At 46.1% G+C, this 26,465-nt stretch overlaps 1 protein-coding gene across 2 annotated transcripts in view; it reads left to right on the forward strand.

Moving 5' to 3' along the window:
• Window positions 1-21,826, forward strand: part of MOGAT2 (monoacylglycerol O-acyltransferase 2) — an 88,026-nt gene extending 66,200 nt beyond the window's left edge. For both annotated transcript variants that reach the window (XM_033949124.1, XM_033949123.1), the window contains exons 3-6: window positions 7,407-7,611; window positions 14,220-14,394; window positions 16,085-16,284; window positions 21,137-21,826. In XM_033949124.1, coding sequence (XP_033805015.1) covers window positions 7,407-7,611; window positions 14,220-14,394; window positions 16,085-16,284; window positions 21,137-21,291 — 735 coding nt within the window. In that variant the 3' untranslated portion in view covers window positions 21,292-21,826. The remainder of the gene's footprint in view (window positions 1-7,406; window positions 7,612-14,219; window positions 14,395-16,084; window positions 16,285-21,136) is intronic.
• The last annotated feature ends 4,639 nt before the right edge of the window (window positions 21,827-26,465 follow it).

Raw genomic sequence — 26,465 nt, forward strand, 5'->3', positions numbered from 1 at the left:
GCATTCACAATTCATGGCTGTTGCTGGCTTCAGGTCTTTCTCTCTGGCCGGTCCTGTCTTCATGAAAACAGGAAGTAGGCAGGACCTGCCAGAGAGGAAGGCCTGAAGCCAGCAACAGCAGCGAATTGTAAACGTTGCTGCTGCCTGAAGCACCCGAGGCAGATGCTTCTCTCCCCTCCCAGCCCAACCCCCGCTGACTCTGTGACCCTCCCAGCAAGATGACTTTAATATCAAACCTCCCTCCAGTGTTGGCAGCCGCAGCACGCTAAACAGGCTGCTTCGGCTTTCTTCTGCCGTTGAGTCTCTCTGTCGCGTCATTGATGACGTCATCAGTGACACGGCAGAGGGACTCAACTGCAGGAGAAAGCCCGTGATGCGGCTGCCAACGCTGGAGGGAGGTTTGTGGTGGTATGTGCATAACCGGTATGTCCCTCCCCCTCCAGTACGTGTGCAGCACTTTGCGCGGCGCATCCTCCCACGATCCTGGGTCAGCCACAGCGCTCCAGTGTGGGCCCTAACCGTGCATCCGCTCTCCTGTCTGCCACGGACCTACGATCGGCTGGTGACGTATTAGCGCACATGCGCATTCCTTCGGCCACAGACCTACAAGCACGGAACACGCAAATAGGAGTGCGCATGTGCGGCTAGCTCTTTATTATATTAGATGAGACTGTAGCTCATTTGAGAAAATGTGAATTAGCAATTCACTGGGCAATTGTTGGGGCTTCTTCTGAGTCAATATGGTATATGTTCCAACCTTTCTCCAAGGAATATTATTAAGGATGATTTCATGTTTATCTAACTCTGTGCTTTTGACCCTTGCCCTACATGGGCAGTAAAAGAATTAAATCATCTTGTGCAGTTCTGCTTGCATTAATCATTACCCCATCCTTGTCTGATGGTTATATGCAATCTTCTCTAAAACCTATTTGTTGCTGGAGAATGTGGTGAAATCAGTTAGCTTAGCAGGGTTTAAAAAAGGTTTGGATACATTCCTAAAAGGGAAGTCCATATGCCATTATTGAGATGGCTTGGGGAAATCTACTGCTTATTCCTAGGATAAGAAGCATAAAATCTGTTTTACTACTTGGGATCTAGCGAGGTACTTGGGACCTGGGTTGGCTACTGTTGGAAAGAAAATACCGGGCTTGATGGACCTTCGGTCTGTCCCAGTTTTGGCAGCTCTTATGTTCTTATAAAGAGAGGCGTAGCCAGTAGAAGGAAGAAGATGTTGATGCCTCTGCACAGGTCGTTGGTGAGGCCCCACTTGGAGTATTGTGTTCAGTTTTGGAGACCGTATCTGGCGAAGGACGTAAGAAGACTTGAGGCGGTCCAGAGGAGGGCGACGAAAATGATAGGAGGCTTGCGCCAGAAGACGTATGAGGAGAGACTGGAAGCCCTGAATATGTATACCCTAGAAGAAAGGAGAGACAGGGGAGATATGATTCAGACGTTCAAATACTTGAAGGGTATTAACGTAGAACAAAATCTTTTTCAGAGAAAGGAAAATGGTAAAACCAGAGGACATAATTTGAGGTTGAGGGGTGGTAGATTCAGGGGCAATGTTAGGAAATTCTACTTTACGGAGAGGGTGGTGGATGCCTGGAATGTGCTCCCGAGAGAGGTGGTGGAGAGTAAAACTGTGACTGAGTTCAAAGAAGCGTGGGATGAACACAGAGGATCTAGAATCAGAAAATAATAGTAAATATTGAACTAGGCCAGTTACTGGGCAGACTTGTACAGTCTGTGTCTGTGTATGGCCGTTTGGTGGAGGATGGGCAGGGGAGGGCTTCAATGGCGGGGAGGGTGTAGATGGGCTGGAGTAAGTCTTAACAGAGATTTCGGCAGTTGGAACCCAAGCACAGTACCGGGTAAAGCTTTGGATTCTCGCCCAGAAATAGCTAAAAAGAAAAAATTAAAAAATAAAATTTTAATTGATTCAGGTTGGGCAGACTGGATAGACCATCCGGGTCTTTAACTGCCGTCATCTACTATGTTACTATGATAAGTCTGATCCAAAGAGTTATTTTTTTTTTAAGTTCAATATTTTTTTATTGGCTTTCAAGAGAAGGAACAACCACAATACACTGATTACATATAATGGTTATGTTAAAGAGTGAAAAGTATGCAAAATCGTCAGATGTATTGTGAGAACATAGGAAAGAAAGGATGTGCTACCATAGTTGAAACCTATAGGAAGAAGACAATTATTGATAATATGCCACATATTAATAGGGTAACATAGACTCCTCCAATAATAAATTCCAGGAGACATGAAAAGGGCGCAATGCCCTGTTTTGTTTTGTTTTTTATAGCTGCAGCTCTTTCAAATTTTGCTGAGACACCCCCCTCTTCTACAAAAGTGCGCTAGCGGTTTTTAGCACAGAGAGCTGCGCTGCTCTCGACGCTCTTAGGAATTCCATGAGCGTCGGGAGCAGTGCGGGCCATTCAGCATGGCTCTCTGCGCTCAAAAACGCTGGCGCAGTTTTGTAGAAGAGGGGGTGAGTTCCTATGAGTGTCGGGAGCGGCGCGGGCCATTCAGTGTGGCTCTGCGTTCAGAAACACTGGCGCGGTTTCATAGAAGAGGGGGTGAGTTCCTATGAGTGTTGGGAGTGGCGCAGGCCATTCAGCGTGGCTCTCTGCGCTCAAAAACGCCAGCGTGGTTTCGTAGAAGAGGGGGTGAGTTCCTATGAGTGTCGGGAGCAGTGCAAGCCATCCAGCGTGGCTCTCTGCGCTCAAAAACGCTGGTGCGGTTTCGTAGAAGAGGGGGTGAGTTCCTATGAGTGTCGGGAGCAGCGTGGGCCATTCAGAGTGGCTTCCCGTGCTATAAAGTGCTAGTGCAGCTTCGTAGAAGAGAGGGATAGTGTGTTCCACCATATATCGAAACTAATGTTCGAAGTGTCTTTCCAATTTTACAGTACTGTTTTGATTGCCAGTTGGATCATTATATTGAAAAGTTTGCCCGCATCTGGTGGTGTAGTGAATTGCAGTCCACGGCTACCTAAGATTACAACTGATGGAGTGAGTGGTTCAGTTATTTAAACAATGAAGTTATATATTTCCAAAGTTGTTGCCAAAAAGGTTGAATTATATAGTACAATGGAAAAGTAGATGAAGGAAAGTGCCTTTTTCAATTAAGCAAGACCAACACAGGTCATCCCCCTGTTTCTCGAATTTAGCTAGCTTCTGCAGGGTCCAAATTGCCCTATGTAATACAAAAAACATGGATTGGGATAACGCAGAAGACTTGGAAGCAGTGAATATAGATGACATAAGAACATAAGAAGTTGCCTCCAATGGGTCAGACCAGAGGTCCATCGCGCCCAGCGGTCCGCTCCCGCGTCGGCCCATCAGGTCTGTGACCAAACACGTTCCCATGGTTCACCAGGGAGGCAAGATTTTAGGTCGAATTCCCAGGTGCTTTCTGTATCGGTCGGGTGTTTCGTGTGTTCCAATTGCAATATCTTATACCATCTTGATGCAGCACCTTTGACCCCCCATATAATTGGTGAATATTAATGAGTATATCAGAGTAGTTGAGCCAACAGGATTAGTTTTCGAATGTGATGATAGACAGTGAATTAGTTGTATCCATTGAAATTGGTGAGCTCGTGAGAGGTTGAACCTTTGACATAGTTGCTCAAAGGGAATTCCAGAGATGCTGTAATGTCCATATGCCGCACCTTTGCCATTCGATCCAATCAAGAACTTTGTTGTGAATTTTGAAATTGACATTATTCCATACTGGAGCAGCAGATGTCTGGAGCCATTTTGTCTTAAAGCAATTTTCCAGCAATTCAATTGCTCTTTTGGCACTCTGTAAAATTAAAGTAGACGGTGTACTTTTAGACAAGTATTTGAAAGATAAGTAAGATAAGAGTTATTGACCCATTTAAGCTTACAGTAGTAGGTAGTAGTATTATTTTTTAATTACGATTAGAACTGGGTCTATGGTGATAGCCTGCTTTATGTCTTACTTCACTAAGAGAACACAGCCAAGTTCAGGATTAACTATATCTCTAGGGGTACTGAGGTCTTTCTTTTCTCCATTTACTGGAATAGTAGAAGTGGGTACACATAAGAACATAAGAATGGTCTAAGACCAGCACCCTAACTGAGACTAGCCCTACCAGCGCATGTTCTTGTTCAGCAGAAACTTGTCCAACTTTGTCTTGAATCCTTGGAGGGTGTTTTCCCCTATAACAGACTCCGGAAGAGCGTTCCAGTTTTCCACCACTCTCTGGGTGAAGAAGAACTTCCTTACGTTTGTACAGAATCTATCCCCTTTCAACTTTAGAGAGTGCCCTCTCGTTCTCTCTACCTTGGAGAGGGTGAACAACTTGTCCTTATCTACTAAGTCTATTCCCTTCAGTATCTTGAATGTTTTGATCATGTCCCCTCTCAATCTCCTCTGTTCAAGGGAGAAGAGGCCCAGTTTCTCTAATCTTTCGCTGTATGGCAACTCCTCCAGCCCCTTAACCATCTTAGTCGCTCTTCTCTGGACCCTTTCGAGTAGTACCGTGTCCTTCTTCATGTACGGCGATCAGTGCTGGACGCAGTACTCCAGGTGAGGGCGTACCATGGCCCGGTCCAGACGCCTAAGTCAATTATGCCCATTCTCCACCCCTAACCATGCCTAATTTTCAGGTAGATGTCATTAGGGTACCTCAACTTAGGCATTGCTGGGCGCTGTGCAGTATTCCATGTGCCACCCAAATTGATAACTAAAATTAATTTTTAATGGGTTTTTAATGACGTGGTCCATTACCATGCTATTTAACCCATTAAAAAAAAACCAATTAACTTAGGTGCAGAATATTTAGGGCTCCTTTTCAGGCTAGCCCTAATGAATATGCATGAGAGATTTGCATATGATGGATGTGACAGGCATGCAAATCTGCTTCATGCATATTCATTAGAGCTATCTTGAAAACCCGATTGGCCTGAGGGTCCTCCAGGTCAGGGTTGGGAACCACTGGTTTACATAATAGAACTGCAGCCAATATTAACTTTGCTCATACTGAACTGATGTGGACATTGGCTCCGTGACCCTGCCCTGGTCCTCACTAAAGGAAGATTGACCTGTCAATGGAAGCAAACTTGGACATCTCAACACAATTGCTGTGCACGGAAGTGTTCAATCAGTAACAAGCAATCTAAACAGCATGCCAAAGCCCTTCCTAGGCTGCAGTGAGCAGGACGGGATCATTTATAATTAACTAATGTTCAAGCCCGTTACATTAACGGGTGCTAGAATAGATGTGTAAACTTTTAGCCCAATGGAGCGCTGAGGCCATTCTCTTTCTTTCTTTTCTTCCTGCTCCCCCTGTCCAGCAGTAGCCCTTATCCCTTCCTTTTACCTCCCCCCTGTCCAGCAGCACCCCTTCTCTGCTCCCCCTGTCCAGCAGTAGCCCTTATCCCTTCCTTTTACCTCCTCCCTATCCAGCAGCACCCCTTCTCTGCTCCCCCTGTCCAGCAGTAGCCCTTATCCCTTCCTTTTACCTCCCCCCTGTCCAGCAGCACCCCTTCTCTGCTCCCCCTGTCCAGCAGTAGCCCTTCTCCCTTCCTTTTACCTCCCCCCTGTGCAACAGCAGTGTTTTTCTTCCCTCCCCTTCCCTGGTCTTCCTTTTCCCTGTTTGACTCTGTCTCCCCAAAAGAGTGCTGCTGCAGCATTCCCCCCGCGGTCTCACACAGCCATCGGCAGCGCAGCATTCACAACTCGCTGCTCCTGCTTGCCTCGGGCCTTCGTCGCTGCCGGGTCCCACCTACTTTCTGTTTCCACGAAGGCAGGACCCGGCAGCGAGGAAGACCCGAGCAAACAGGAGGAGCGAGTTGAAGCCTCTCTCCCTGCCCTATCTTCCGCCAATGGCACCCCAGCCAGGAAGTGACTTCGGCCATGCTTCGGGGGCTTTAACACTGTGCTTGTCGGCTTCGCTTCTCCTCCCTCCCCCCTCTCCGGTTTCGTAGGAACAGGGTCAGGAAGCCGGCAAGCACAGCGTAATCAGAAGTCAGCCGGCGTCGGCGATCAGAAAATCAGCTGAGGCAGGCACTGCGCATGCACGGGCACGGCGCCACGGATCATGGACCCACCAAGTTTGAAGTGCGCATGCGTGCTCAGGGTATTATTATAGCGGATATCCTAACTATCTCAGCACAGCAGGCATACAAAAAAAAAAAGAAATTAAGCCATGGGGAACTGAACTGGCAGCATATCCCAGTAGACTGAGCATAGTGCTCTGAAAGTTGGAGTGGTAAGATTTTGGAACCCCAAGGAGCAGCAACATTCTAGAACCCCCAAAGAATAGCAGGGTTTTGGAATCCCAAAGAGTAGCAACATTCTATGCCACCGATCCCAGGGCAAGCAGTGGCTTTCTCCATACCTACCTCAACAGCAGACGATGTACATTCATACATAGAAAGGTAACTATCTAAAGATGTCAAGGAGATAGGGAAAGGGAAAGGGGGTGTCCTGAGTGGACCTACAATGCATTTTATATAGGGAATTCATGTCTGTACTGAAAAATGTAGATGTCAGTATTTATAGCTGTCCCAAGCAACTATAAGTGCCTGATAAAGGGGGTAGTTATAATTCCTAACATATAGGCTCCTCCCCATGATCATTACCTGCCATCCAATTCCCAACTACCCCCCTCCATGCGTCCCTATCCCCATCCCCTGTGGAAACCACCACTTGCAGTCACAAGAACTCTTGTTCAAAAACCTCTCCAATGCCAGCCCCACCCCCATTCAAAACTCCTCCCCATGCCAGACCCCCTATGGAGATCCTCTCTCCCCTCCCCCACATGCTACCACAGTTGGGGCTACGAGCAGTGGCGCAGTGAGGGTGAGAGGTGCCCCTCCCCCACACCCCTGCACGCTCCTTCCCCACCGTCACGCGTGTACGCTGCTTCTCTTCCCTCGTACCTCTGTAACGTTCCTGGTGCGAGCAGCATCCCCCCCAACCTGCTGTCGCACCTGGGTGGGCTCTCCGTCTGACATCACTTCCTAGCCGCGGGTCCAGGAAGTGACTTCAGTAGAAGCGCCAATGCGGGCGCGACAGCAGGTTAGGCGTGGCTGCTCGCCACTAGGAACGTTACAGAGGTACGGGGGAAGGGAAGCAGGCATGCATGTGTGGCAGTGAGGGTGGGGAAGAAGCGGTGGCGTGGAGGATAGGTGCCGCATCCCTATCAAGACGTTGCCCGGGGTAGACTGCCCCCGCATTCCCCCCCCCCCCTTACAACACCACTGGTTTGTTCCTGGAGGGGGAACCAGAAATGCAAATACTCAACTATGTGGGTTATAAAAATGACACTTTTTCCTGTGTGGGTCCTCTTTATTACCTGATCACTGAAAATGCAACGTACTCCAGACACTGTGAATTAAAAACATTTCTTTTTTTCTTGCAGCTAGTCAAGACTGCAGACCTTGATCCAAGGCAGAATTATGTGCTTGGTTTCCATCCGCATGGGGTGCTGGTAGCCGGGGCTTTTGTCAATTTCTGCACGGAAGCAACAGGATTTTGCAACCTCTACCCTGGAATAACACCATACTTGCTGATGCTTCCCGTCTGGTTCCGAGCCCCGTTTTTCAGGGATTACATTATGTGTGGAGGTAAAAAAAAAACAACACAAAAAAACCATGCACATTTCAAATACCGTGAATTTAACCAAAACAAGATTTGGGGGATCTTGCCAGGTACTTGTGAGTCGGACTGAAGGTTGGAAACACACTTTTCTGTCGGTCAAAGCAGTACTTGTCAGCCCAGTTCTCGGGGCACACCTAGATAGCCGGGAAAGATTTGCATGTAAAAAGGCATGGGATGAACACAAAGGATCGCTAATTAGAATAAGAATGGGCTAACCTTCACAGTCTGAATCCCGCAAATGAGATGGTTTGCATAGGCTGGAGTGAGCTTCAACGGCAGCTCCAGTGCTTGTAATGTGTTGAATTGTAATGCTTTTTGGTGTAAGTCTATATAATAAAAAAGAACTTTCCAGTACTTGGAAACTAAAGTCAGTACCGGGCAGAATCCTAAATTCTATGGCCCGGAACTAACAAAGAAAAAAGACAATTTAATCATGAAATTGTGATTTCAGGGCAGACTTGGATGGACCATTCAGGTCTTTATCTGCCTTCGTTTACTATGCTACTGTTACCGCCTCTTTGGTATGCAAATCGTTCTCATGCAAATGACATAGTTGGGCAGACTAGACAGAAAAATGAAGATAAAGACAATATGGCCTATGCTTTGTTATGGATATCCTGAAAAACTGACTGAATGGATGGATGGATCCACCCTGACGACTGGGTTAAGAAGCACCGAGTTCATGCGTGTAGCCAGGATCCAAACCAGGGCGGCGCAAACGATCTTAGACTGAGAGAACTGCACAGGGATCGGACTCGAGCTTGAATGCGTGAGTGTAAGCAAAGTAAGCAGACTTTTGGTCGCGGTTGAAGGTTGGTGGACATGACAAAAGAGGCTATTAAAATAAAAACATTTTTTCAAACTCGGTCTTCAACGTACTAAAACAATTGTTCTTCTATCTGCACTAACCCCCCCTGTTTTGCTAAAGTGCGCTAAGCGTTTAGTGCGCATTTACTGCCCGCTAAATTTACGTGCATGCTAATCGCTAACACCTCCATAGGCACCTCCATAGGCACCTAACATGCCTGCGTTAGCATTTGGCGCGTGGTAGCACACCTTAGTAAAAGGAGCCCTAAACCTCTCCAGAACTTCCTTTTCTATTTCTATCCTTCTTTCCCGAACCAGCTTTCGGTGCACAGTCGACGTCCATAGCCCATTCAAGCGATTCTCTGTCATTGTTGAAGGCAACCAAGTTTTCACTGTACGCCAGGTACTAAACGAGCGCTCAACCGTACTCGTATTTCATTTGTGGGGGAAAAAAGGTCATCGCTTCTTTCATTTCTCCCCTTCTCGGCTCCTTCACATTATCGTTCTTTGCTTCCTTCTCTCTCCAAAACTTGTACCAGAGTTCTACCTCACTATCGAAATTTTCCAAATTATAAAAATCACAGAAACGATGCACTTTTTATTTTGCTAAACCCTTCGATTGACATCTCCAACATAACAGCAGGGTGCAATATTAGTACAGAAAATGCGGGTAAATTGTCATTGGAAAATCTTTCCTCTAGTGACGATATCAAAGAGTCTAGATAAGGAATTATTACTGGTCTTTTCCAAAACTCTTCAGTTGTTGATACTGGAAGATTTAAATTATGTTGTTGCAGTCTTACAATCCAATGCCAATGTTTTGAGCTACTATACTGCTGGATGACAGAATATCCTGGCATAAAATATCTGCTGCTTCATGATGCCCTTTCGTGGCCATTAAAATTCTTTTTATGTGGCCCACCCTTTGTAACATTGTGACAGGGTGAGGTTCCTGTCATGGGCTAGCAGAGGGAGCCTGAGCAGTGGTCTGTGATGCTCATTTGCATAAAGATCTTGCAAAGGCTGTTGGGAGCTGTCCATTCATCCTGAGTGAAGTAGGGTGCTGAAAAGGAGAGCTCCAACACAGTGCCTGGGCATCTCTTAGTGCTTATAGGAGGCATGGTGCAGTTGTGAGAGTCCCTGCCCTGCCCTACCCTACCTAGTATAGCTTAGAGTGACTGGAGAGCACTCAGGCTTGACAACCAGGAGAAAGCTCAGTGAGAGCACATGAGAAGAGAGAGAGAACGAACATACACATGAAGGAACAGTCCTTAGGAGAATGACTGATGACCACAGGGTCTGTGGAGAGACCAAAATACCAGCGGAGTCTTGGTGGAGAGAACAGTGGGGAAGACTGGTGGTGACCAGCTGAGGAATGAAGTAGCCAGAGGGCCCGGTAGAGACTGGGGTGACCAGGAGAATATCCCAAGCTTTACAACTGGCGGAGAAACTGGTAAAGAGCAACCAAGACTGATGGGGATCCAAGAGGCTGGGGAGTAAGGGACTGGCAATGGCCCCACAAAGGCTGAGAGGGACTGGCGAGGGATCGGTGGGGCTGGTGGTAACTAGCAGAGAGACCAGTAAATGGTACCGGGAGCTGTCAGAGGACCCCCTAGGAAGCAGCCTAATAACCTAGAAAGGTGGCCTGAGAGTGAGTGTCCGGTGATGACCAGAGGGACCGGTGAAGAAGTGGCCCAAGAGACCAGGGAGGTTGTGTATGTTTTTAGAACAGTTTGACTAAAGTGAGTCCAGAAGATCAGGGTCTACAAGAAAGAAGATCAGAAGCGCCTGGGGAGTGGAGAGGTGAAGGGTAGTGACCTCTTGGCCCAATTACACGATCACAAACATATTCAGAAAAATTGTACAATATTTGGCACAGGTTCTGGCAGAGCCGAATACTTTGCAATCCACGCCCATGATGGAATTCAGATTTAATCACAGCACAATGCAACTGGAAAGCAGTTTTTCTAGTAGCAGCATTACCTTCTTTTGATAGCTTTTCCAACCCTTGAAGGATACTTTCAAAATGTTGCTTGAATATGCCGATACTTTTATACTTATGCGACCAACCTGTCTCACATAAGGCTGGAATGTTGGGTACATACTTTCTTCGCACAACAGATTCACAAAATTTTTTTTATTACATCCTTTACTGTGGCAATCATGTTTCAGACTTCTGGTACACGGTTTAAATCGTTCACAACCAAATTCAATTTGTGACTGGCGCAATGAAAAAAATACTTTTAATACTTATCTAGCAAGATCTTCTGAACAGCACTAATATTTCATGCCATGGTTGAACATCCATCGTAACCCTGTCCGACGCACTTATTTGGATCGAAACCTCCACTTTTCAGAAATTTGTCTATTTCGGTCACTATAGTTTGAGCATCCATTGCATTCAATTTGACAAACCAAAGAAAGTCCTCAAGGATGGCCATCAAAAAATTCAACCAACAACATACTCTTTTCCAGATATGTCACATGCTTCATCTGCCAACCCGCACAAATTGATTAATTCATTTTGGACTCGCGGTGACGTAGATGTAGCATTTCTATTACCCTTTTCGAAATGTCTCTTCGTTACTTCGTCACCCGTTTCGATTCGTAGACAAATCAAGTCCTGAAAAGTGCCTTCCTGTTGCGCCTTACCTTTTAGGGAGAGATGATGAGTGCCACAAAATATGATCGTGGAAATTATTGATGATATTTTTTTATTGTCTTCAATTATTTCTTTGTGGCCCAAAATCAACATGACATTTACAAGCTCGTTTTCTAAGAGATTCTTGGCAGCTACTACTACTGATGCTTTTTTTGTGGCACTGATTCAATACAATACCATTTTTATTTCTTTATTTAAAAAATTAGTTCCCCGCTTAACACCTAAGCGGGTTACAATAGAAAACACACACACTCAGGACATACTGAAACCGCAAATACTTCAATGTCCATAATTACAATCTAAAAGCAACACGAATCAAAAGAAATAAATTTACCCCTTTAACACGTATTCATTAAACGAATAAGTTTTCAACATAGAAACATAGAAACATAGAAATAGATGGCAGATAAGGGCCACGGCCCATCAAGTCTGCCCACTCCAGTGATCCTCACTATCTATCTTTGCGGATAGATCCCACATGTCTATCCCATCTGGCCTTAAAATCCGCCACACTGGTGGCCTCAATAACCCGAAGTGGAAGACTATTCCAGCGATCAACCACCCTTTCAGTGAAGAAGAACTTCCTAGTGTCACTGTGCAGTTTCCCGCCCCTGATTTTCCACGAATGCCCCCTTGTTGCCGCGGTACCCTTGAAGAAGAAGATGTCTTCTTCTACCTTGATGCGGCCCGTGAGATATTTGAATGTCTCGATCATATCTCCCCTCTCTCGACGCTCCTCGAGTGAGTAGAGCTGCAAATTCCCCAACCGCTCCTCGTACGGGAGCTCCCTGAGTCCCGAGACCATCCTGGTGGCCATCCTCTGGACCGACTCCAGTCTCAGCACATCCTTGCGGTAATGCGGCCTCCAGAATTGCACACAGTACTCCAGGTGCGGTCTCACCATGGATCTATAAATTACTTGTTAACATTATATGGTCGGGTACATTTTGCCAAAGTTTGGTGGCTTGGTAAGCAGAAATGGAAGTCAATGTTCAACCATACTTTGTTCCTATCACCTCTGGGAATTAAAAAGGAAAATTCTGTTTTAAGCCATGCAATCTTGCTTTTGAGTAACATGGCAAAGAAAGACATGGTTTTTACAGGCTTCGTGCATGACTTGGTAGCGCGTGGACGGCTTCACGATGAAGGAACCCAAAACAGCTTGCACCGATGCAGAAGCAGGAGGAAAGAGAATGCAGTGCAAGCACAATCCTTCTTTTAGACGTTTGGGCTATGTAAGCCAAGGAGCATAGGTCTTTATCCACTCATGTCTGAATTTTCTTTTCGACTGGAAAGCATCTTCTGAAAAATCGTAATTGTCATTAGGTGTCCAACAATGTTTTAATATTTCCAACTTTAGACTTGTGGTCATTAACTTACCTCACAAAAATTCCCTTATATCCATCGTTTCATTTACATTGCCAGAAACCCAAGTAATTGCACTAAACTACTGTAAGTGACTTCACGAGGCTGGTTTTAGACCAACTGACTGAAGACTGAAACTGAATAACTGAAGCAGAGAGCACTAATTTTATTTGTCTCCAGAGTGTAGAGGTTTCCGCGTCTCCTTGCCCCACCTCTCTTGCTCACAACGCTGCCTCCCTTCCCACTCTCCTGTCTGGTCTAGGTCACTTTCTTCCTCCTCCACTTATGGGTCCAGCATCCATCTCCATCCTCTTCCTTCCCCTTCACGCTGTGAGTCCACCATCCATTTACCCCCCCCCCCCCAAATTGTGGTTCGCTGTCTGTCCCTTTCTCCTCCTCTTTTGGCAGGTCTGCCCTCTCTCACTCTCCAACCATCTTCTCCCTATGGCATCTCCCTGCCGTCCTACTCCAGACCTGACAACCGCCCCCTTGCGGGTCTGGACTCCAATTGACCCCCTCCCCTTGTGGAGCTGGTATTTCTTGCTCTCGGGCCTTGCCAAAGCAGCAGCGGTGGCCGGCCAGCACAGGAAACACTATAAACAGGCTGTTTGTGGCCAGCCTACCAGGGCCTTTCCTCTGCCGCGACGGAAGTGACACAGCAGAGGAAAGGCCCTGGTGGGGCTGGCCGCGAGCATTTAGCATTGGATTTATTTTTGGTTGGTTGGGGGGAGGGGTGCAACTGCACCCCACTGGCTAAGCCCATGAGCAAAAGTGCTAATGAATTCAGCAAAGCCTTGCATTGTCAGGGAGAACCTTTTTTTCATAATGAGGGAAATCCGGACCCCTGGACCTGCCCACAGGCCCAACCAGTTCCACCCATCCCCCCACCCTGTTACGCCCCAATCTCATCCTAGTCCCTGCCCCAAACACCCCTCCCCCTGCTGCCTCCTCTCATCGGGGCAGGAGGGCATCCACACATGCGCGGATGCCGTTCTGCCCGACAGCGATTTCTTAGAAGCTTTTCAAAACCCAGAAAAAGTGCCAGGTTTTGAAAAGCCGTCCGAACCCTCAGACATGTCCTCAAAAGGAGGACAAGTGCAGGGAAACTCTAGGTCAGGGGTAGACAATTCCGGTCCTCGAGAGCCGGAGCCAGGTCAGGTTTTCAGGATCACAATCAATATGCATGAGATAGATTTGCATCTCAAAGAGGCAGTGCATGCAAATCCATCTCATACATATTCATGGTGGAGATCCTGAAAACCTGACCTGGGTTCGTTTCTCAAGGACCGGAATTGTCTACCCCTGTCCTGGGCAATGCTAAGGAGGGGTGGGGGGGAGAGAGAATGCTCCTATACCAGGGGTAGGCAATTCCAGTCCTCGAGAGCTGGAGCCAGGTCAGGTTTTCAGCATCTCCACAATCAATATGCAGGAGATAGATTTGCATCTCAAGGAGGCAGTGCATGCAAATCCATCTCCTACATATTCATTGTGGAGATCCTGAAAACCTGATCTGGCTCTGGCTCTCGAGGACCGGAATTGCCTACCCCTTCCCTAGGTGAACCAAAAGCCAGAGATTGGCCCGAGTCCTAGCGGAAGTACCACAAGGTGTCACAGCAGCCATGTTTGCATTGCATCGGGGAGTAAATTATACAGACCAGTAGGGCCTTAACGGTCCTTATCAGTCAATATAGCACGTTGTTCTGCACTTAGTCATGTTCATCTTTTGATTTCCCTGTGCAGGTCTGATTCCATCAGATAGAGACAGTGCTGCCTATTTGCTGAAGAGAGAGGGAGGTGGAAACGCGGTTGTCATAGCAATAGGAGGCGCACAGGAATCCCTGGATGCCCGGCCCGGAGCATTCACCTTGCTGCTGAAGAACAGGAAGGGGTTTGTCAGACTAGCCATCGAGCACGGGTAGGTAAATGACCTCCACTCTAAGGCCCTCTTTTACTAAGGCAGTGGTTTCCAATCCTGTCCTGGAGGACCACCAGGCCAATCGGGTTTTCAGGCTAGCCCTAATGAATATGCACGAGAGAGATTTGCATAGAATGGAAGTGACAGGAACGCAAATCTGCTCCATGCATATTCATTAGGGTTTGCCTGAAAACCCGATTGGCCTGGTGGTCCTCCAGGACAGGGTTGGGAACCACTGAGTTAGTGCACCTTAGTAAAAGAGGGGGTTAGTCTTCTTTAATATTTTTATGCCACTGTCTTTTTGGTCTGCAAATACCTTAGAGAGGAAAAGGCCTCTCCCATGACAAATGGTTCCATTTTGAATAACTCTTTAAGCCAGGGGTAGGGAACTCCGGTCCTCGAGAGCCATATTCCAGTCGGGTTTTCAGGATTTCCCCAATGAATATGCATTGAAAGTAGTGCGTGCAAATAGATCTCATGCATATTCATTGGGGAAATCCTGAAAACCCGACTGGCATATGGCTCTTGAGGACCGGAGTTCCCTACCCCTGCTTTAAGCAAATGTCCTAAGGTTTTACCTTTAGTGTGCTCCCTGCATCTTCCCACTTTCTCCACCTCTACCACTGTCCCCCACTGTTTTGCAGGATGAAGTAGAATAGTTGATGTTTTTTTGACATGTTTTCTTGTTATTTTAATTATGTATTTTTGGTCGTAATCTGCCTTGTTTAAATCTGGGGGGTTTTCCTATCATCAAATTTAAAATTATTATCATCATCATCATAAATATTTAAAGACAAAGGAGAAATTAGAAAATGCCAAGACTAATTTTGTTCTTAGTGCTTTCATTTTGAAAGGGGCCATTTTAACAAGCAGCTCTAAAAAATGGTCTTTAGTAGCCCCTAATTCAGTCTTTCACCAGCGCTAGGGTTACTAGACATTCGGATTGCCCCCGGACATGTCCTCTTTTTCGAAAAGCTGGTGAGATCGGAGCCGAGTCTGGAGCGCATCTGCGTGGAGGGGGGCGGAGAGAGTAGGACTGTTGCCGCACCCCTACGAAGACGGTGCCTGAGTCGGACCCATTCCCTTCTTTACTACGCCACTGCCCTCCCTCAACTCCCAGCATTTTGAGAGGGATTGTCTCTGTAGACTTGTAGGGTGTTCCATATCTCATCTTTGCAGGCCTGAAGCCTGACTAGACTATGAAGAAACAAAAAACATTGGGGAGAAATGATGTTCCTGAGAGTCCTATGGTAAAGATATGGAGATAAAAATGCTTTTACGGATCAGTTTATTTCTGACTGGCATTTTTATTCACGTATCTTTACCATAGGATTTCATAGGGACCCCTGAAGAAGACATTCTGTCGAAACACAGACCATGTTGGGTCCAGGGTCCAAAGCTTTTCAGCGGACAGTGTCCTAGAGGTTCTTATGTGATTTGCCAAGTATTAATATTATTTTAATATTAATAAAGTCCATCTCAGGAACATCATTTCTCCACATTGTTTTTTGTTTCTTCTTCGATTTATCTGTGGAGATCATCAGGTCAATTCTCTTGTTTTTGACTCATTTTTCCGTACAATACTATCATGGTTTACCCAATGGTGTTGTCCTGCAGGCTCTTTACTATTGTGTTTTTAATACATATCTTTATGTACCCTGGAATAATTCCGCACTGCTTTCCCCTATAGAGCATCTCTGGTCCCTGTGTTTTCCTTTGGAGAAAATGAACTTTTTGACCAGGTCGACAATCCCAAGGGCTCCTGGCTGAGGAGGACCCAGGAACGGCTTCGGAAAATAATGGGGATCGCGCTCCCTCTCTTTCACGCCCGCGGCATAATTCAGTACAACTTTGGGCTGCTTCCCTACAGAAGGCCAATTTCCACCATAGGTAAGTGAGGGTTGCGATATGAATAATTGTGCTTAGCACGCCATTAAAAGGGAAACAAATAATATCACAGAGGAGGAAAAATGATACATACGAGACACTCTTTTCATCTACAGAATTTAGGAAGTTGGCGGGTTGGGCTGAAAACATTTCAGCATTTCCTCATAACAGAAAAAAAAAACTTCTAATACAAAGTTGTAGAGAAAAGCTTCAAAAACATCTTCAAAATGTTTTGTTGTGCTCATGTCATACAGTGGCATCAGCCCAAACATTCATGGTAGCCAACTGTTTCAATTTAACTCTTGCATAAAATTATAAAAACAACTGAAGTCTGTTCTTATAAAAATACTTCAAAACCTGTGAGCAATACCAGTTCACTAATAATATTGTTAAAATACTTATCTGTGTGCTGGTAATGACAAAAGAGCAGTCCCACAAAAAATTTTTTGAGTCTCTTTTTCAGGGGCCGCTGAAAAGTTCTCAGCCCAACCAACAAAGTTGGGGAAGTCTCCATTGAGGGCTATACACTATGAGGAATTTAGGAAACGTCTAAAAACACACTTGTTCCTAAAGTATCTAGACCAGTGATTCCCAACCCTGTCCTGGAGGAACACCAGGCCAATCGGGTTTTCAGGCTAGCCCTAATGAATATGCATGAGAGAGATTTGCATATGATGGAAGTGATAGGCATGCAAATTTGCTTCATGCATATTCATTAGGGCTAGCCTGAAAACCCAATTGGCCTGGTGTTCCTCCAGGTCAGGGTTGGGAACCACTGATCTAGACAACTGATCCTCTCTTTTCTCTCCCCTCTATAGCGATTAACTTATCCTATTGATCACTCTCTCCTCAAAAATGGATTTCCTGTCCTATTAACCCTCTTTCTTCCTCCTCAATTTGTACCTTTGCTTAATCTTCTGTAAACCGCATAGAACTTCACGGTATTGCGGTATATAAACTGTTATTATTATTATTATTATTATTACACTAAGGGCTCCTTTTATCAAGGTGTGGTAGGGGTTTAACGCACGGAATACCGTGTATTAAACCGCCTGCCGCGCTAGTCGCTAATGCCTCCATTGATGAGGTGTTAGTATTTTGGCTTGCCGCGCAAGATGAAATTTTCGACGCGCTAACCGCCGTAGCGCGCCTTGATAAAAGGAGCCCTTACTCCAGTGATTTTCACTTTTTTTCATTCCATATTTATCCGATGGAACAAAAAAGTGGAAAATTGCTGAACTAAAGGCTCCTTTTACTAAGCTGCGATAGCAGTTTTAGCGTGCGCTAGACGCTAACGCCAGCATTGAGCTGGCGTTAGTTCTAGCCCTGTAGCGCAGGTTTAGCGTGCGCTAAAATTCTGCGCGCGCTAAAAACACTATCGCAGCTTTGTAAAAGGAGCCCTAAGTGGCTTGGCCAGAGTCTCAGGGAGCAGGCTGGGATCACAGCCTCCCCCAGCTTTTAGTCCGTTTATATTTATATTTTGGAAGTCAATTTAGTTTTGGAAATAAATTTAGTTTTGGATTTGAACGTTCCATTATCATATGAGGCTATAATTTGTGGAACGATATTACATGTGAAACCCACTCTAGGTAAATATAAGAGTCGATTATTTATGATCATGACAGGTGTAGCCATTCAATTGATAACGAGTAACTGGAAGAACTATGACAGAATAAGTTATACTTTTTGGTGGGTGAACGTGTGCACCACATACAGATATGAAAGAATGAATGCAGAGTGTAGGGGATTAAGTGGTGTATTTAATAAAGTTTGGAGCCCATTGACTAAATTTGTAAAATTATAATAATTTATATTTATCTTATCTTTCCTTTTGTTCATTTACCTTTACACATCCATGAGGGGTGGGGAGTTGGAGGGAGGGGAATAAATATTGATGGGGACATTTGAGGAACTTTATTCTTCATTTATACTATATATTATGTTATATTATGTTGTTATTATATATAAGATAACTGAAAATATTAAATGATATATGATATATATGTTACCTGTACAGATATTAGTGTAATGTATGTAATATCTAATGTTTGATCATTTGTTTGACACTGTTTTAGATTAAAAATCAATAAAGATAAAAAAAAAAAAAAGGACAGCCTCCCCCAGTGCGCTGAGATCCCGCCGTATGTCTATCTCTCTCATACTTTTAGGGCTCCTTTTACGAAGGCGTGTTAGGGCCTTAAAGCGTGGAATAGCGCACGCTAAAATGCCACACGCTCTAGCCGTTACCGCCTCCTCTTGAGCAGGCAGTAGTTTTTCGGCTAGTGTGTACTAAAAATGCTAGTGCACCTTCGTAAAAGGAGCCCTTAGGGCCGAATTCTGTATAGGACGGCCCAGGAGAGGCTTCCTATACAGAATCGGACCTACACTAAACCCCGATTCTGTAACCAGCATCCATGTTACAGACGCCGGTTACAGAATCGGGTTAGAGTAGACGCGGCCGCTATACTTATTGCGGCAAGGGATCTCTCTGCCGCTATAAGTATAGCTGCCGCAGCCGCCTGTCCGACTGCCGGCAGGAGGGTGCCCAACCCTTCCTGCCGGAAGAAGCCCCCACTCCCCCCGACACTACCGATCGCTGGCAGGAGGGTGCCCAACCCCTCCTGCCGGAAGATGCCCCCACTCCCCCCGACACTACCGATCACCGGCAGGAGGGAGCCCAATCCCTCCTGCCAGAAGACGCCTCCCTCCGCACCCCCCCCCCATGCTAACAGCCCCCAAACCTCCCCCCCACCAAACTAACCTTTAATTGTTGGCCAGACGGGTCTTGCCCGTCCAGCCGGCAGGCCCGCCTCGTCGAAATGAGGCGGGCCCGCCCCTTCCCGGCCCATCCCGCGAAACCTAAGGCCTGTTTGGCCCAGGCTCTAGAAGCCTGGACCAATCAGGCCTTAGGCATAGCGGGTCCGCCCATCCCCACTAAGGCCTGATTGGCCCAGTGAAATAGGACAGTGAAAAAAACCCCAATACTAATAGACAAACTAAGAGAAGTGAATACTGTCCTTTCTAAAAAAAAACCCTAAAAACCAAAAACTAATGTTTATTCTCATAAATCTACAACATATATATTTTGTTGTTTATAAATGGCCTTGATGTTTTTATCAAAGGCGATATATCAGGATCAATAAACCATATTTGGCATTTTTATGTGCTTAATGTGCACACAAAGGAGATAATTCTCAAAATAACTCCTAAAGTTAGATGCTGGGATACGTATGTGTCTTATAGATTCTTATTGTAGAAGCATATTCCCAATTTATATGCGAGCGTCAACTTTCTCCAAACTAGCCTGTTCAAGTCAATCTCTCTCAATGTCATATTTACACTTTTACATGCTAAGCATTGTTCAAAGCCATTTCCACAGGTAAAACACACTTCTGTATGTCCAGCATGGTCTAAAAGTTAACTTGATGTAGGGTTACCAGATTTTCCATCTGGTAAAAGAGGATGCATGACCCCCGCCCCGGGACCGCCTGGGACCACCCCGTTCCGCTCTCAGGCCCACCCCGGGTCCACCCCGTTGGGCTCCTCCAGCCCCGCCCCCCCATACCCAGCCCCACACAAACCTCGTCTCTTTGGGTCGGGGCTGGAGTGCATCTGTGCCTGCGCAGATGTGACACGATATCACATCGCATCTGCATAGATGCACTCCAGCCCCGATCTCACCAGCTTTTCAAAACCTGCACAAAGTTCCGGTTTTGAAAAGCCACCTGGATGCCTAGGACATGTCCGGGGAAACACAGACTTCTGGTAACCCTAACTTGAAGTGCAATTTGTTCTGTATATTATAATTTCTGATATGTACAAGTTGTTGTCATTTTTTGGGGGTTCTTTTTTTTTTTTAGATTTAGCAAACTGAAAACCCACCTTTTTGATATAGCCTTTAATCCATAACCCTACTCCCCACTGCCCACCAATCTAGCCAGTAGATTAATTGTTTCCCTTAACTGTATCCATGACATCCTGTTTGTCTTGTCTGTTTAGATTATAAGCTCTTTCAAGCAGGGACTATCTTCTTTGTGACTCTGTACAGGCCTGCGTCCGTCTGGTAGCACTATAGAAATAATTCGTAGTAGTGTGAAGAGTTTCAGTCTTTCAGATAGTGATGTCATAATGCCTCATTCCACCAATAAGAGCCAACCTCATCAGTGATGTCACAATGGCTCGATTGTCCTGGACTTCCCACTGCCCTCCAACCCAGCTAGCTGATTAATTGTTCCCCTTAACTGTATCCATGACTTCGTGTTTGTCTGTCTTGTCTGTTTAGACGGTAAGCTCTTTCGAGCAGGGACTGTCTTCTTTGTGACTCTGTACAGCGCTGCGTACGTCTGGGTTCATAGACAAAATCGCACGAGACAACGGCGCGCAGACAACTGAGCGCAAGGTTGACGGCGCGCCGAAGAAAAGCACTATTTTAAAGGGTTCCGACGGGGGGTGTTGGTGGGGAACCCCCCTATTTTACTTAACAGACATCGCGCTGGCGTTGTGGGGGGTTTGGGGGGTTGTAACCCCCCTCATTATACTTGTCTATTTTTTAGGGAAAAAGTTCAGTTTTAAGTATAATGTGGGGGGTTACAACCCCCCAAACCCCCCACAACGCCAGCGCAATGTCTGTTAAGTAAAGTGAGGGGGGGGTTCCCCCTTCCCCCGTCAGAGCCCTTTAAAATTGTGCTTTTCTTCGGCGCGCTGTCAACCTTGCGCTCAGTTGTCTGCGCTCAGTTGTCTGCGCGCCGTTGTCTCACGCGATTTAGTCCCGTCACCGTACGTCTGGCAGCGTTATAGAAATTATTATTAGTAGTAGTAGTAGTATATTTCTAACATTTTGTCTGGTTTCCTCCAGTTGGAAAGCCCATCAAAGTGGAGCAGAACAGTAACCCCGCGCAGGGGGAAATCGATCGCCTGCACAAGGTTTACATCGAGGAGCTGTGCAATCTGTTTGAGGCTCACAAAACCAGGTACAACATTCCAGCAGACAGGCACCTGGAGTTCATCTAAAACGCGGCACCCGGCCTCCGCACTCCTCCCGTCTGTGACACTCGCTGCACGGTGGAACCGCCGCATCGTGGTGCCGTGGGACAGTTCCGCGCCTCTTTTGGATTCTTTTTTGGCTTTTTTGGCTTTTTTTTAAAACCACATTTCATCAAGGCTGTGTGAAAACAAAATGCAGGGTATGTCCGCCTGGCACAGTAATACCTTGAGCTGAGGTTCCACAGTTCGCCTATAGCTTATTTGGTCCTCAATAGAACACTTTTATATAGGAAGATTTTTATAATACCACAGGATAAAAGAGATGTGAAGGAGAGCTCTACAACTGGGCAGCTACATTTCTATGTCCCTCGCATGCCAAACTTCCTCTTCTACAAAGCCCGATAGCACGGGCCACTGCGGTAACTACCCCAAAGCACATAGGGATTTAAAGAGCTTTGGGGCTTTTGCCGTGTGGCAGCCATTAGCACAGCTTTGTAAAAGAGGGGGTTAATTTGCTGAACTGTATAAGTCAGTGGCCTCAAACTCAAACCCTTTGCAGGGCCACATTTTGGACTTGTCGGTATTTGGAGGACCTCGGGGGAAAAAAAAATAGTTAATGTCTTATTCAAGAAATGACAATTTTGCATGAGGTAAAACTCTTTATGGTTTATAAATCTTTCCTTTTGGCTAAGTCTTAATAATAATGTTGTCATTTATAGCTAAAGACACTGTTATATTTGACTTTTGTGATTATGATAAAAATACCGAGGGCCTCAAAATAGTACCTGGCGGGCTGCATGTGGCCCCCGGGCCACGAGTTTGAGACCACTGGTATAAGTGTACACTTAAATCCAGTCACTATAATTAAAGCTAAATATACTCAATTTATAAATGTTCAGAATATTTATTATTGATACAGTAAGAAAAATGTATATTATATATAGTTCAAAATACAAAATAATTTCCCATACACTCCTCAATATTCACTCTACACACTCATTAAAATAATTGCAATAGAAAACCTCCAATTTCAAAACAATCCCAACTACTGGCTGGTCATAAGACAATATTTTTTACAAACTTAACACCGGGAGGGGCCTAAGGCCCTCACTGGCTCAGGCACATGTGGTCCCTCCCAGGGGGGTGGGGCCTTAGACGCTTGAGCCAATCAGAGCCTTAGGCTTCTCCTGGTGCACTGGGAAGGCCCACCATTTCAAAGAGGTGGGGCTGCAGGCAGGAGGGACTGGGTATGACTCTTGCTGTCATCTTTTTAAAGTACAGGGGCAGGGCAGGGGGCATGAGGCAGCTGATTAGCAGAGGTTAGGAGGGAGTGGACATCTCTCCTAACAAGGATCTTTGCTGGGGGAAGTGTCCAGGTGGTTGCGGGAGGGGGGAGGGGGGGGCGGAGGAGAGGAGAGTGCCCGGGTAGCTGCGATCTTCACATTGGGGGGGGGGGGAAGGGGTTGTCTGGCCATCCAATCTTCAGGGTTCTGGTGGCCAAGGCATCCCTCTTGCCTCTCTTTATTTTTGTTCCAGGGTGTTGTCGAGGGAATGGAGGGCCATCACAATTTTTTTTTTTTAAATGGGGACAGATATACGCACATGTAAAACATGGTCTAAGTCACAAAAACCCACCTAAAGTCAACAGATAAGCACTGCAAACACATAAAACAGACCCCCACACACTACCCCAGTGATCACCGACCCCCCCCCATAAAAATATCAATCACATCTTTAAATTTCAGCCTCCAGACCATCATCACCTGGCTGCCCGGCATAGGAAAGCCTAGTCGTCCAGCCCAGAGGCAGCTTAAGTTGTCTTGGGGGTGGGTTAGGGACCCATAGAGAGGAGGACCCATGCCCATAAGCCCCTGTAATCACTGCATTGATACTTAAACATGTGCACTCCCCTATGCACCCCCAAAACCCTTTTTTACTGGCATATAAGTGGCTCCTGCAGCCATAAGGGCTATTAGTGTGGTAGATAAGTGGGTCTAGGGGATTCTGGAGGTGGTTTGGGGGGACTCACCATGACCCTATAAGGGAGCTGTAGTGAGATGAAGACATGGCACCCTTTTTGTGAAATTCACAGCAGTGCCCTGTAAGGTACCCCACTATTTAGGTGCCATGTCTGGGTGGTCAGTCTATCACTTTGCAGACCCCTCCCATGTCCAACAGGGCTTGTTCTAGGCGTTTTTGACTTGGACAAAAATCTATATATATAAAATCTGAGGTATGTATGTGTGTGTGTGTGTATGTGCCGCGATCATGCAAAAATGGCTTGACCGATTTGAACGAAACTTGGTATGCAGATCCCTCACTACCTGGGATGATATGTTCTGGGGGTCTCGCGACCCACCAGCACACGTGGGCGGAGCTACAAACATAAAATCAGATTTCACCCATTCATGTCAATGGAAAAAAATGTAAAAAGCTGCCATTCTCACAGTAATTCAAAAACGGCTTGACCGATTTGAATGAAACTTGGTATGCAGATCCCTCACTACCTGGGGTGATATGTTCTGGGGGTCTCGCGGCCCACCTGCACACATGGGCGGAGCTACAAACATAAAATCAGATTTCACCCATTCATGTCAATGGAAAATATGTAAAAAGCTGCCATTCTCACAGTAATTCAAAAATGGCTTGACCGATTTGAACGAAACTTGGTATGCAGATCCCTCACTACCTGGGGTGATATGTTCTGGGGGTCTCGCGGCCCACAACTCTATGTTGCTTGCTCAAGGGTGGGTTCACCAAGATTTTATATGTTCTTGCTCCTGGAGGTGAAACTAAAAATGTTGTTTATAATCAAGTTTTGCGTTAGTTGTATTGTATTCATTTTGTCAAATATTTCACATTATAATTTGAATATATGTGTGTGTGTGTATGTATGTATGTTCCAGCATAATTCTTCAATGCATGGACATATTTCTACCAAACTTGACATACACATTACTTACTATCTGAGGACAAACACTGTGGGGGTGGGAAGGGGGGGATATGTAAAAATGATTGAAAATGACAGATTTTAGTATCTACCCCATAGTGTTTTCGGGCTAACAGATGAATACTCAGCATAACTCTGAAACGCATGGAGAGATTTCAACCAAACTTGGTACACATATGACTTACTATCTGGGGAAAAATATTGTGCAGGTGGGACGGGGTAAAATACTGTGGGGGTGGGAAGAGGGTGATATGTTAAAATTATCAAAAGCGACAGATATTAATGTCCAACCCATAATTTTCGGGCTCGCAGAGATGAATACCGACACTCCCGATGCCGTTTAAGTCTATGTTCAGCCCCATAGAGAGGGACATTCCTTTGGTACATGTGGAGGGTAGGGGGTTGGGACATGTGGGGGGGGGGGTAACGTGGGGGGTGGGACATGTGGGACATAGGGGGGTGGGACATGTAGGGGGTTGGACATTTTGGGATAAATAAATATCCGGGCAACGCCGGGTTATCAGCTAGTGTGGTATAAAGATGGACGATTTGGCAGGTTGGACGATCAGGTCAGCAGGACGTATAGTTAGACGATTTTCGAAACAAAAAAACTTTGGATGTATTTTTCGAAAATGTGTCCTAGGCTGTTTTTTTACTTTGGACGACTTAGACGAAAACGGACTTAGACGTTCCTTTCGATTATACCCCTCCACGCTCCTATAGCCAAACCCACCACCCAATCACTGTGTATGGAAAAACAATTATTTAGTAGAAAGTGCGGTTTGCGTATTCACATAAATTATTTAGAAATATATTCAAAAACGGCAAAAAAAGGAAAGAAGACTTTTACTTAACTTATGGAGGTGTTAACAGGTCTTGACATGGGCCATGTTTCGAAAGTCTTTATCAAGGAACCCAAAGTAAAAGGTGGTAACTTAGATTGCAAACAAAGTGGCTGAACGAAAGCGGCAGGAAGGATGCCCAGTTCCTCCTGCCAGAACACCCACCCTCCCCCGTAGATCACGGCAGGAGGGATTCTCAGTCCCTCCTGCCTGGAAAACCCCTGAATGAAAGTGGCAGGGGGATGCCCAGTCCCTTCTGCTAGAACCCCCCTGTAGATCGCAGCAGTAGGAATGCCGAGTCCCTCCTGCTGGAACACCTCCCCCCGTAGATCATGGCAGTAGGGATGCCCAGTCCCTCCTGCAAGAACCCCCCCCACCCTCCATATATTGCACCTCTACCCCCCCCAACTCAAACCCCCCGGACCCCCCTCTAACCTTGTAGGAAAGCCAGCCGGGTCTTCCTTCCGTCCGTCCAGCAAACCTGTCTCTGTCTGAATGAGGCGGGCCTGCCCCTTTCTGGTGCATTGTGGGATGCACCGGGGAGGGGCCTAAGGGTCTGATTGGCCCAGGCATCTAAAGCCACCCCATTAGGAGGGGCCTTAGGCACCTGGGCCAACTGGAATCTTAGGTTGGCCCTTGTGCCTATGGGCGTTGCAAGGAAAGCAATTTGTCCTTTTGACCCCTCTCAGTTAGAGTTTCTTGTTAGGAACAACTACTTCATAGCTTTTCTATAGTGCATAGGGGAAAGTTAAGTCCTTATTAGAGTTGAACCATTGGATAGATAGATTTGATTGGTATCTTTTTGGACTGGCTTTTATTTATATTTCGTTGCTAAAAGCGGTCAATTTCTTTTTTTTTGTTCAAATGTTGTATTGATTTTATAGAAAAAGCAAACAAGAAGATACACAAATGGTAACTAATCCCCTCTTATACAAAATGCGTTAGCCATTTTAGCACGCGCTACATATGCACGTGTGCTAAATGCTAACACGTCTATAGACTAACATGCATACGTTAGCGTTTAGCGCGTGGTTAGTGAACGCGCTAAAACGCGTGAGCGCGCCTTTGTAAAAGGACCCCCCCCTAAGACATGGTACAATCCAGTTGCATAAAGAGTAATAATACACATGCACAGGTCAACAATCTTCCAACAAAACAACCGAATGACCAATGTGCACAAATATTGTTGCTAGATTTTTGTGCTGGTTTTTGTCACAAAAGTGGTCACTTTCTGCCTCAAAATGGAAACTAAAATGCCGCCCGCGCTAGCCGCTATCGCCTCCTCTTGAGCAGGCGGTAGTTTTTCGGCCAGCCCGGGCTGTAGAGCGCTAATCCGGTGCGTGCGCTGAAAATGCTAGCGCACCTTTGTTAAAGGAGCCCTAAGGGCCTGTTTTACAAAGCTGCGCTAG

The sequence above is a fragment of the Geotrypetes seraphini genome, chromosome 6 (genome assembly GCF_902459505.1).
Source record: "Geotrypetes seraphini chromosome 6, aGeoSer1.1, whole genome shotgun sequence".
In the NCBI taxonomy this organism is placed as follows: Eukaryota; Metazoa; Chordata; class Amphibia; order Gymnophiona; family Dermophiidae; genus Geotrypetes; species Geotrypetes seraphini.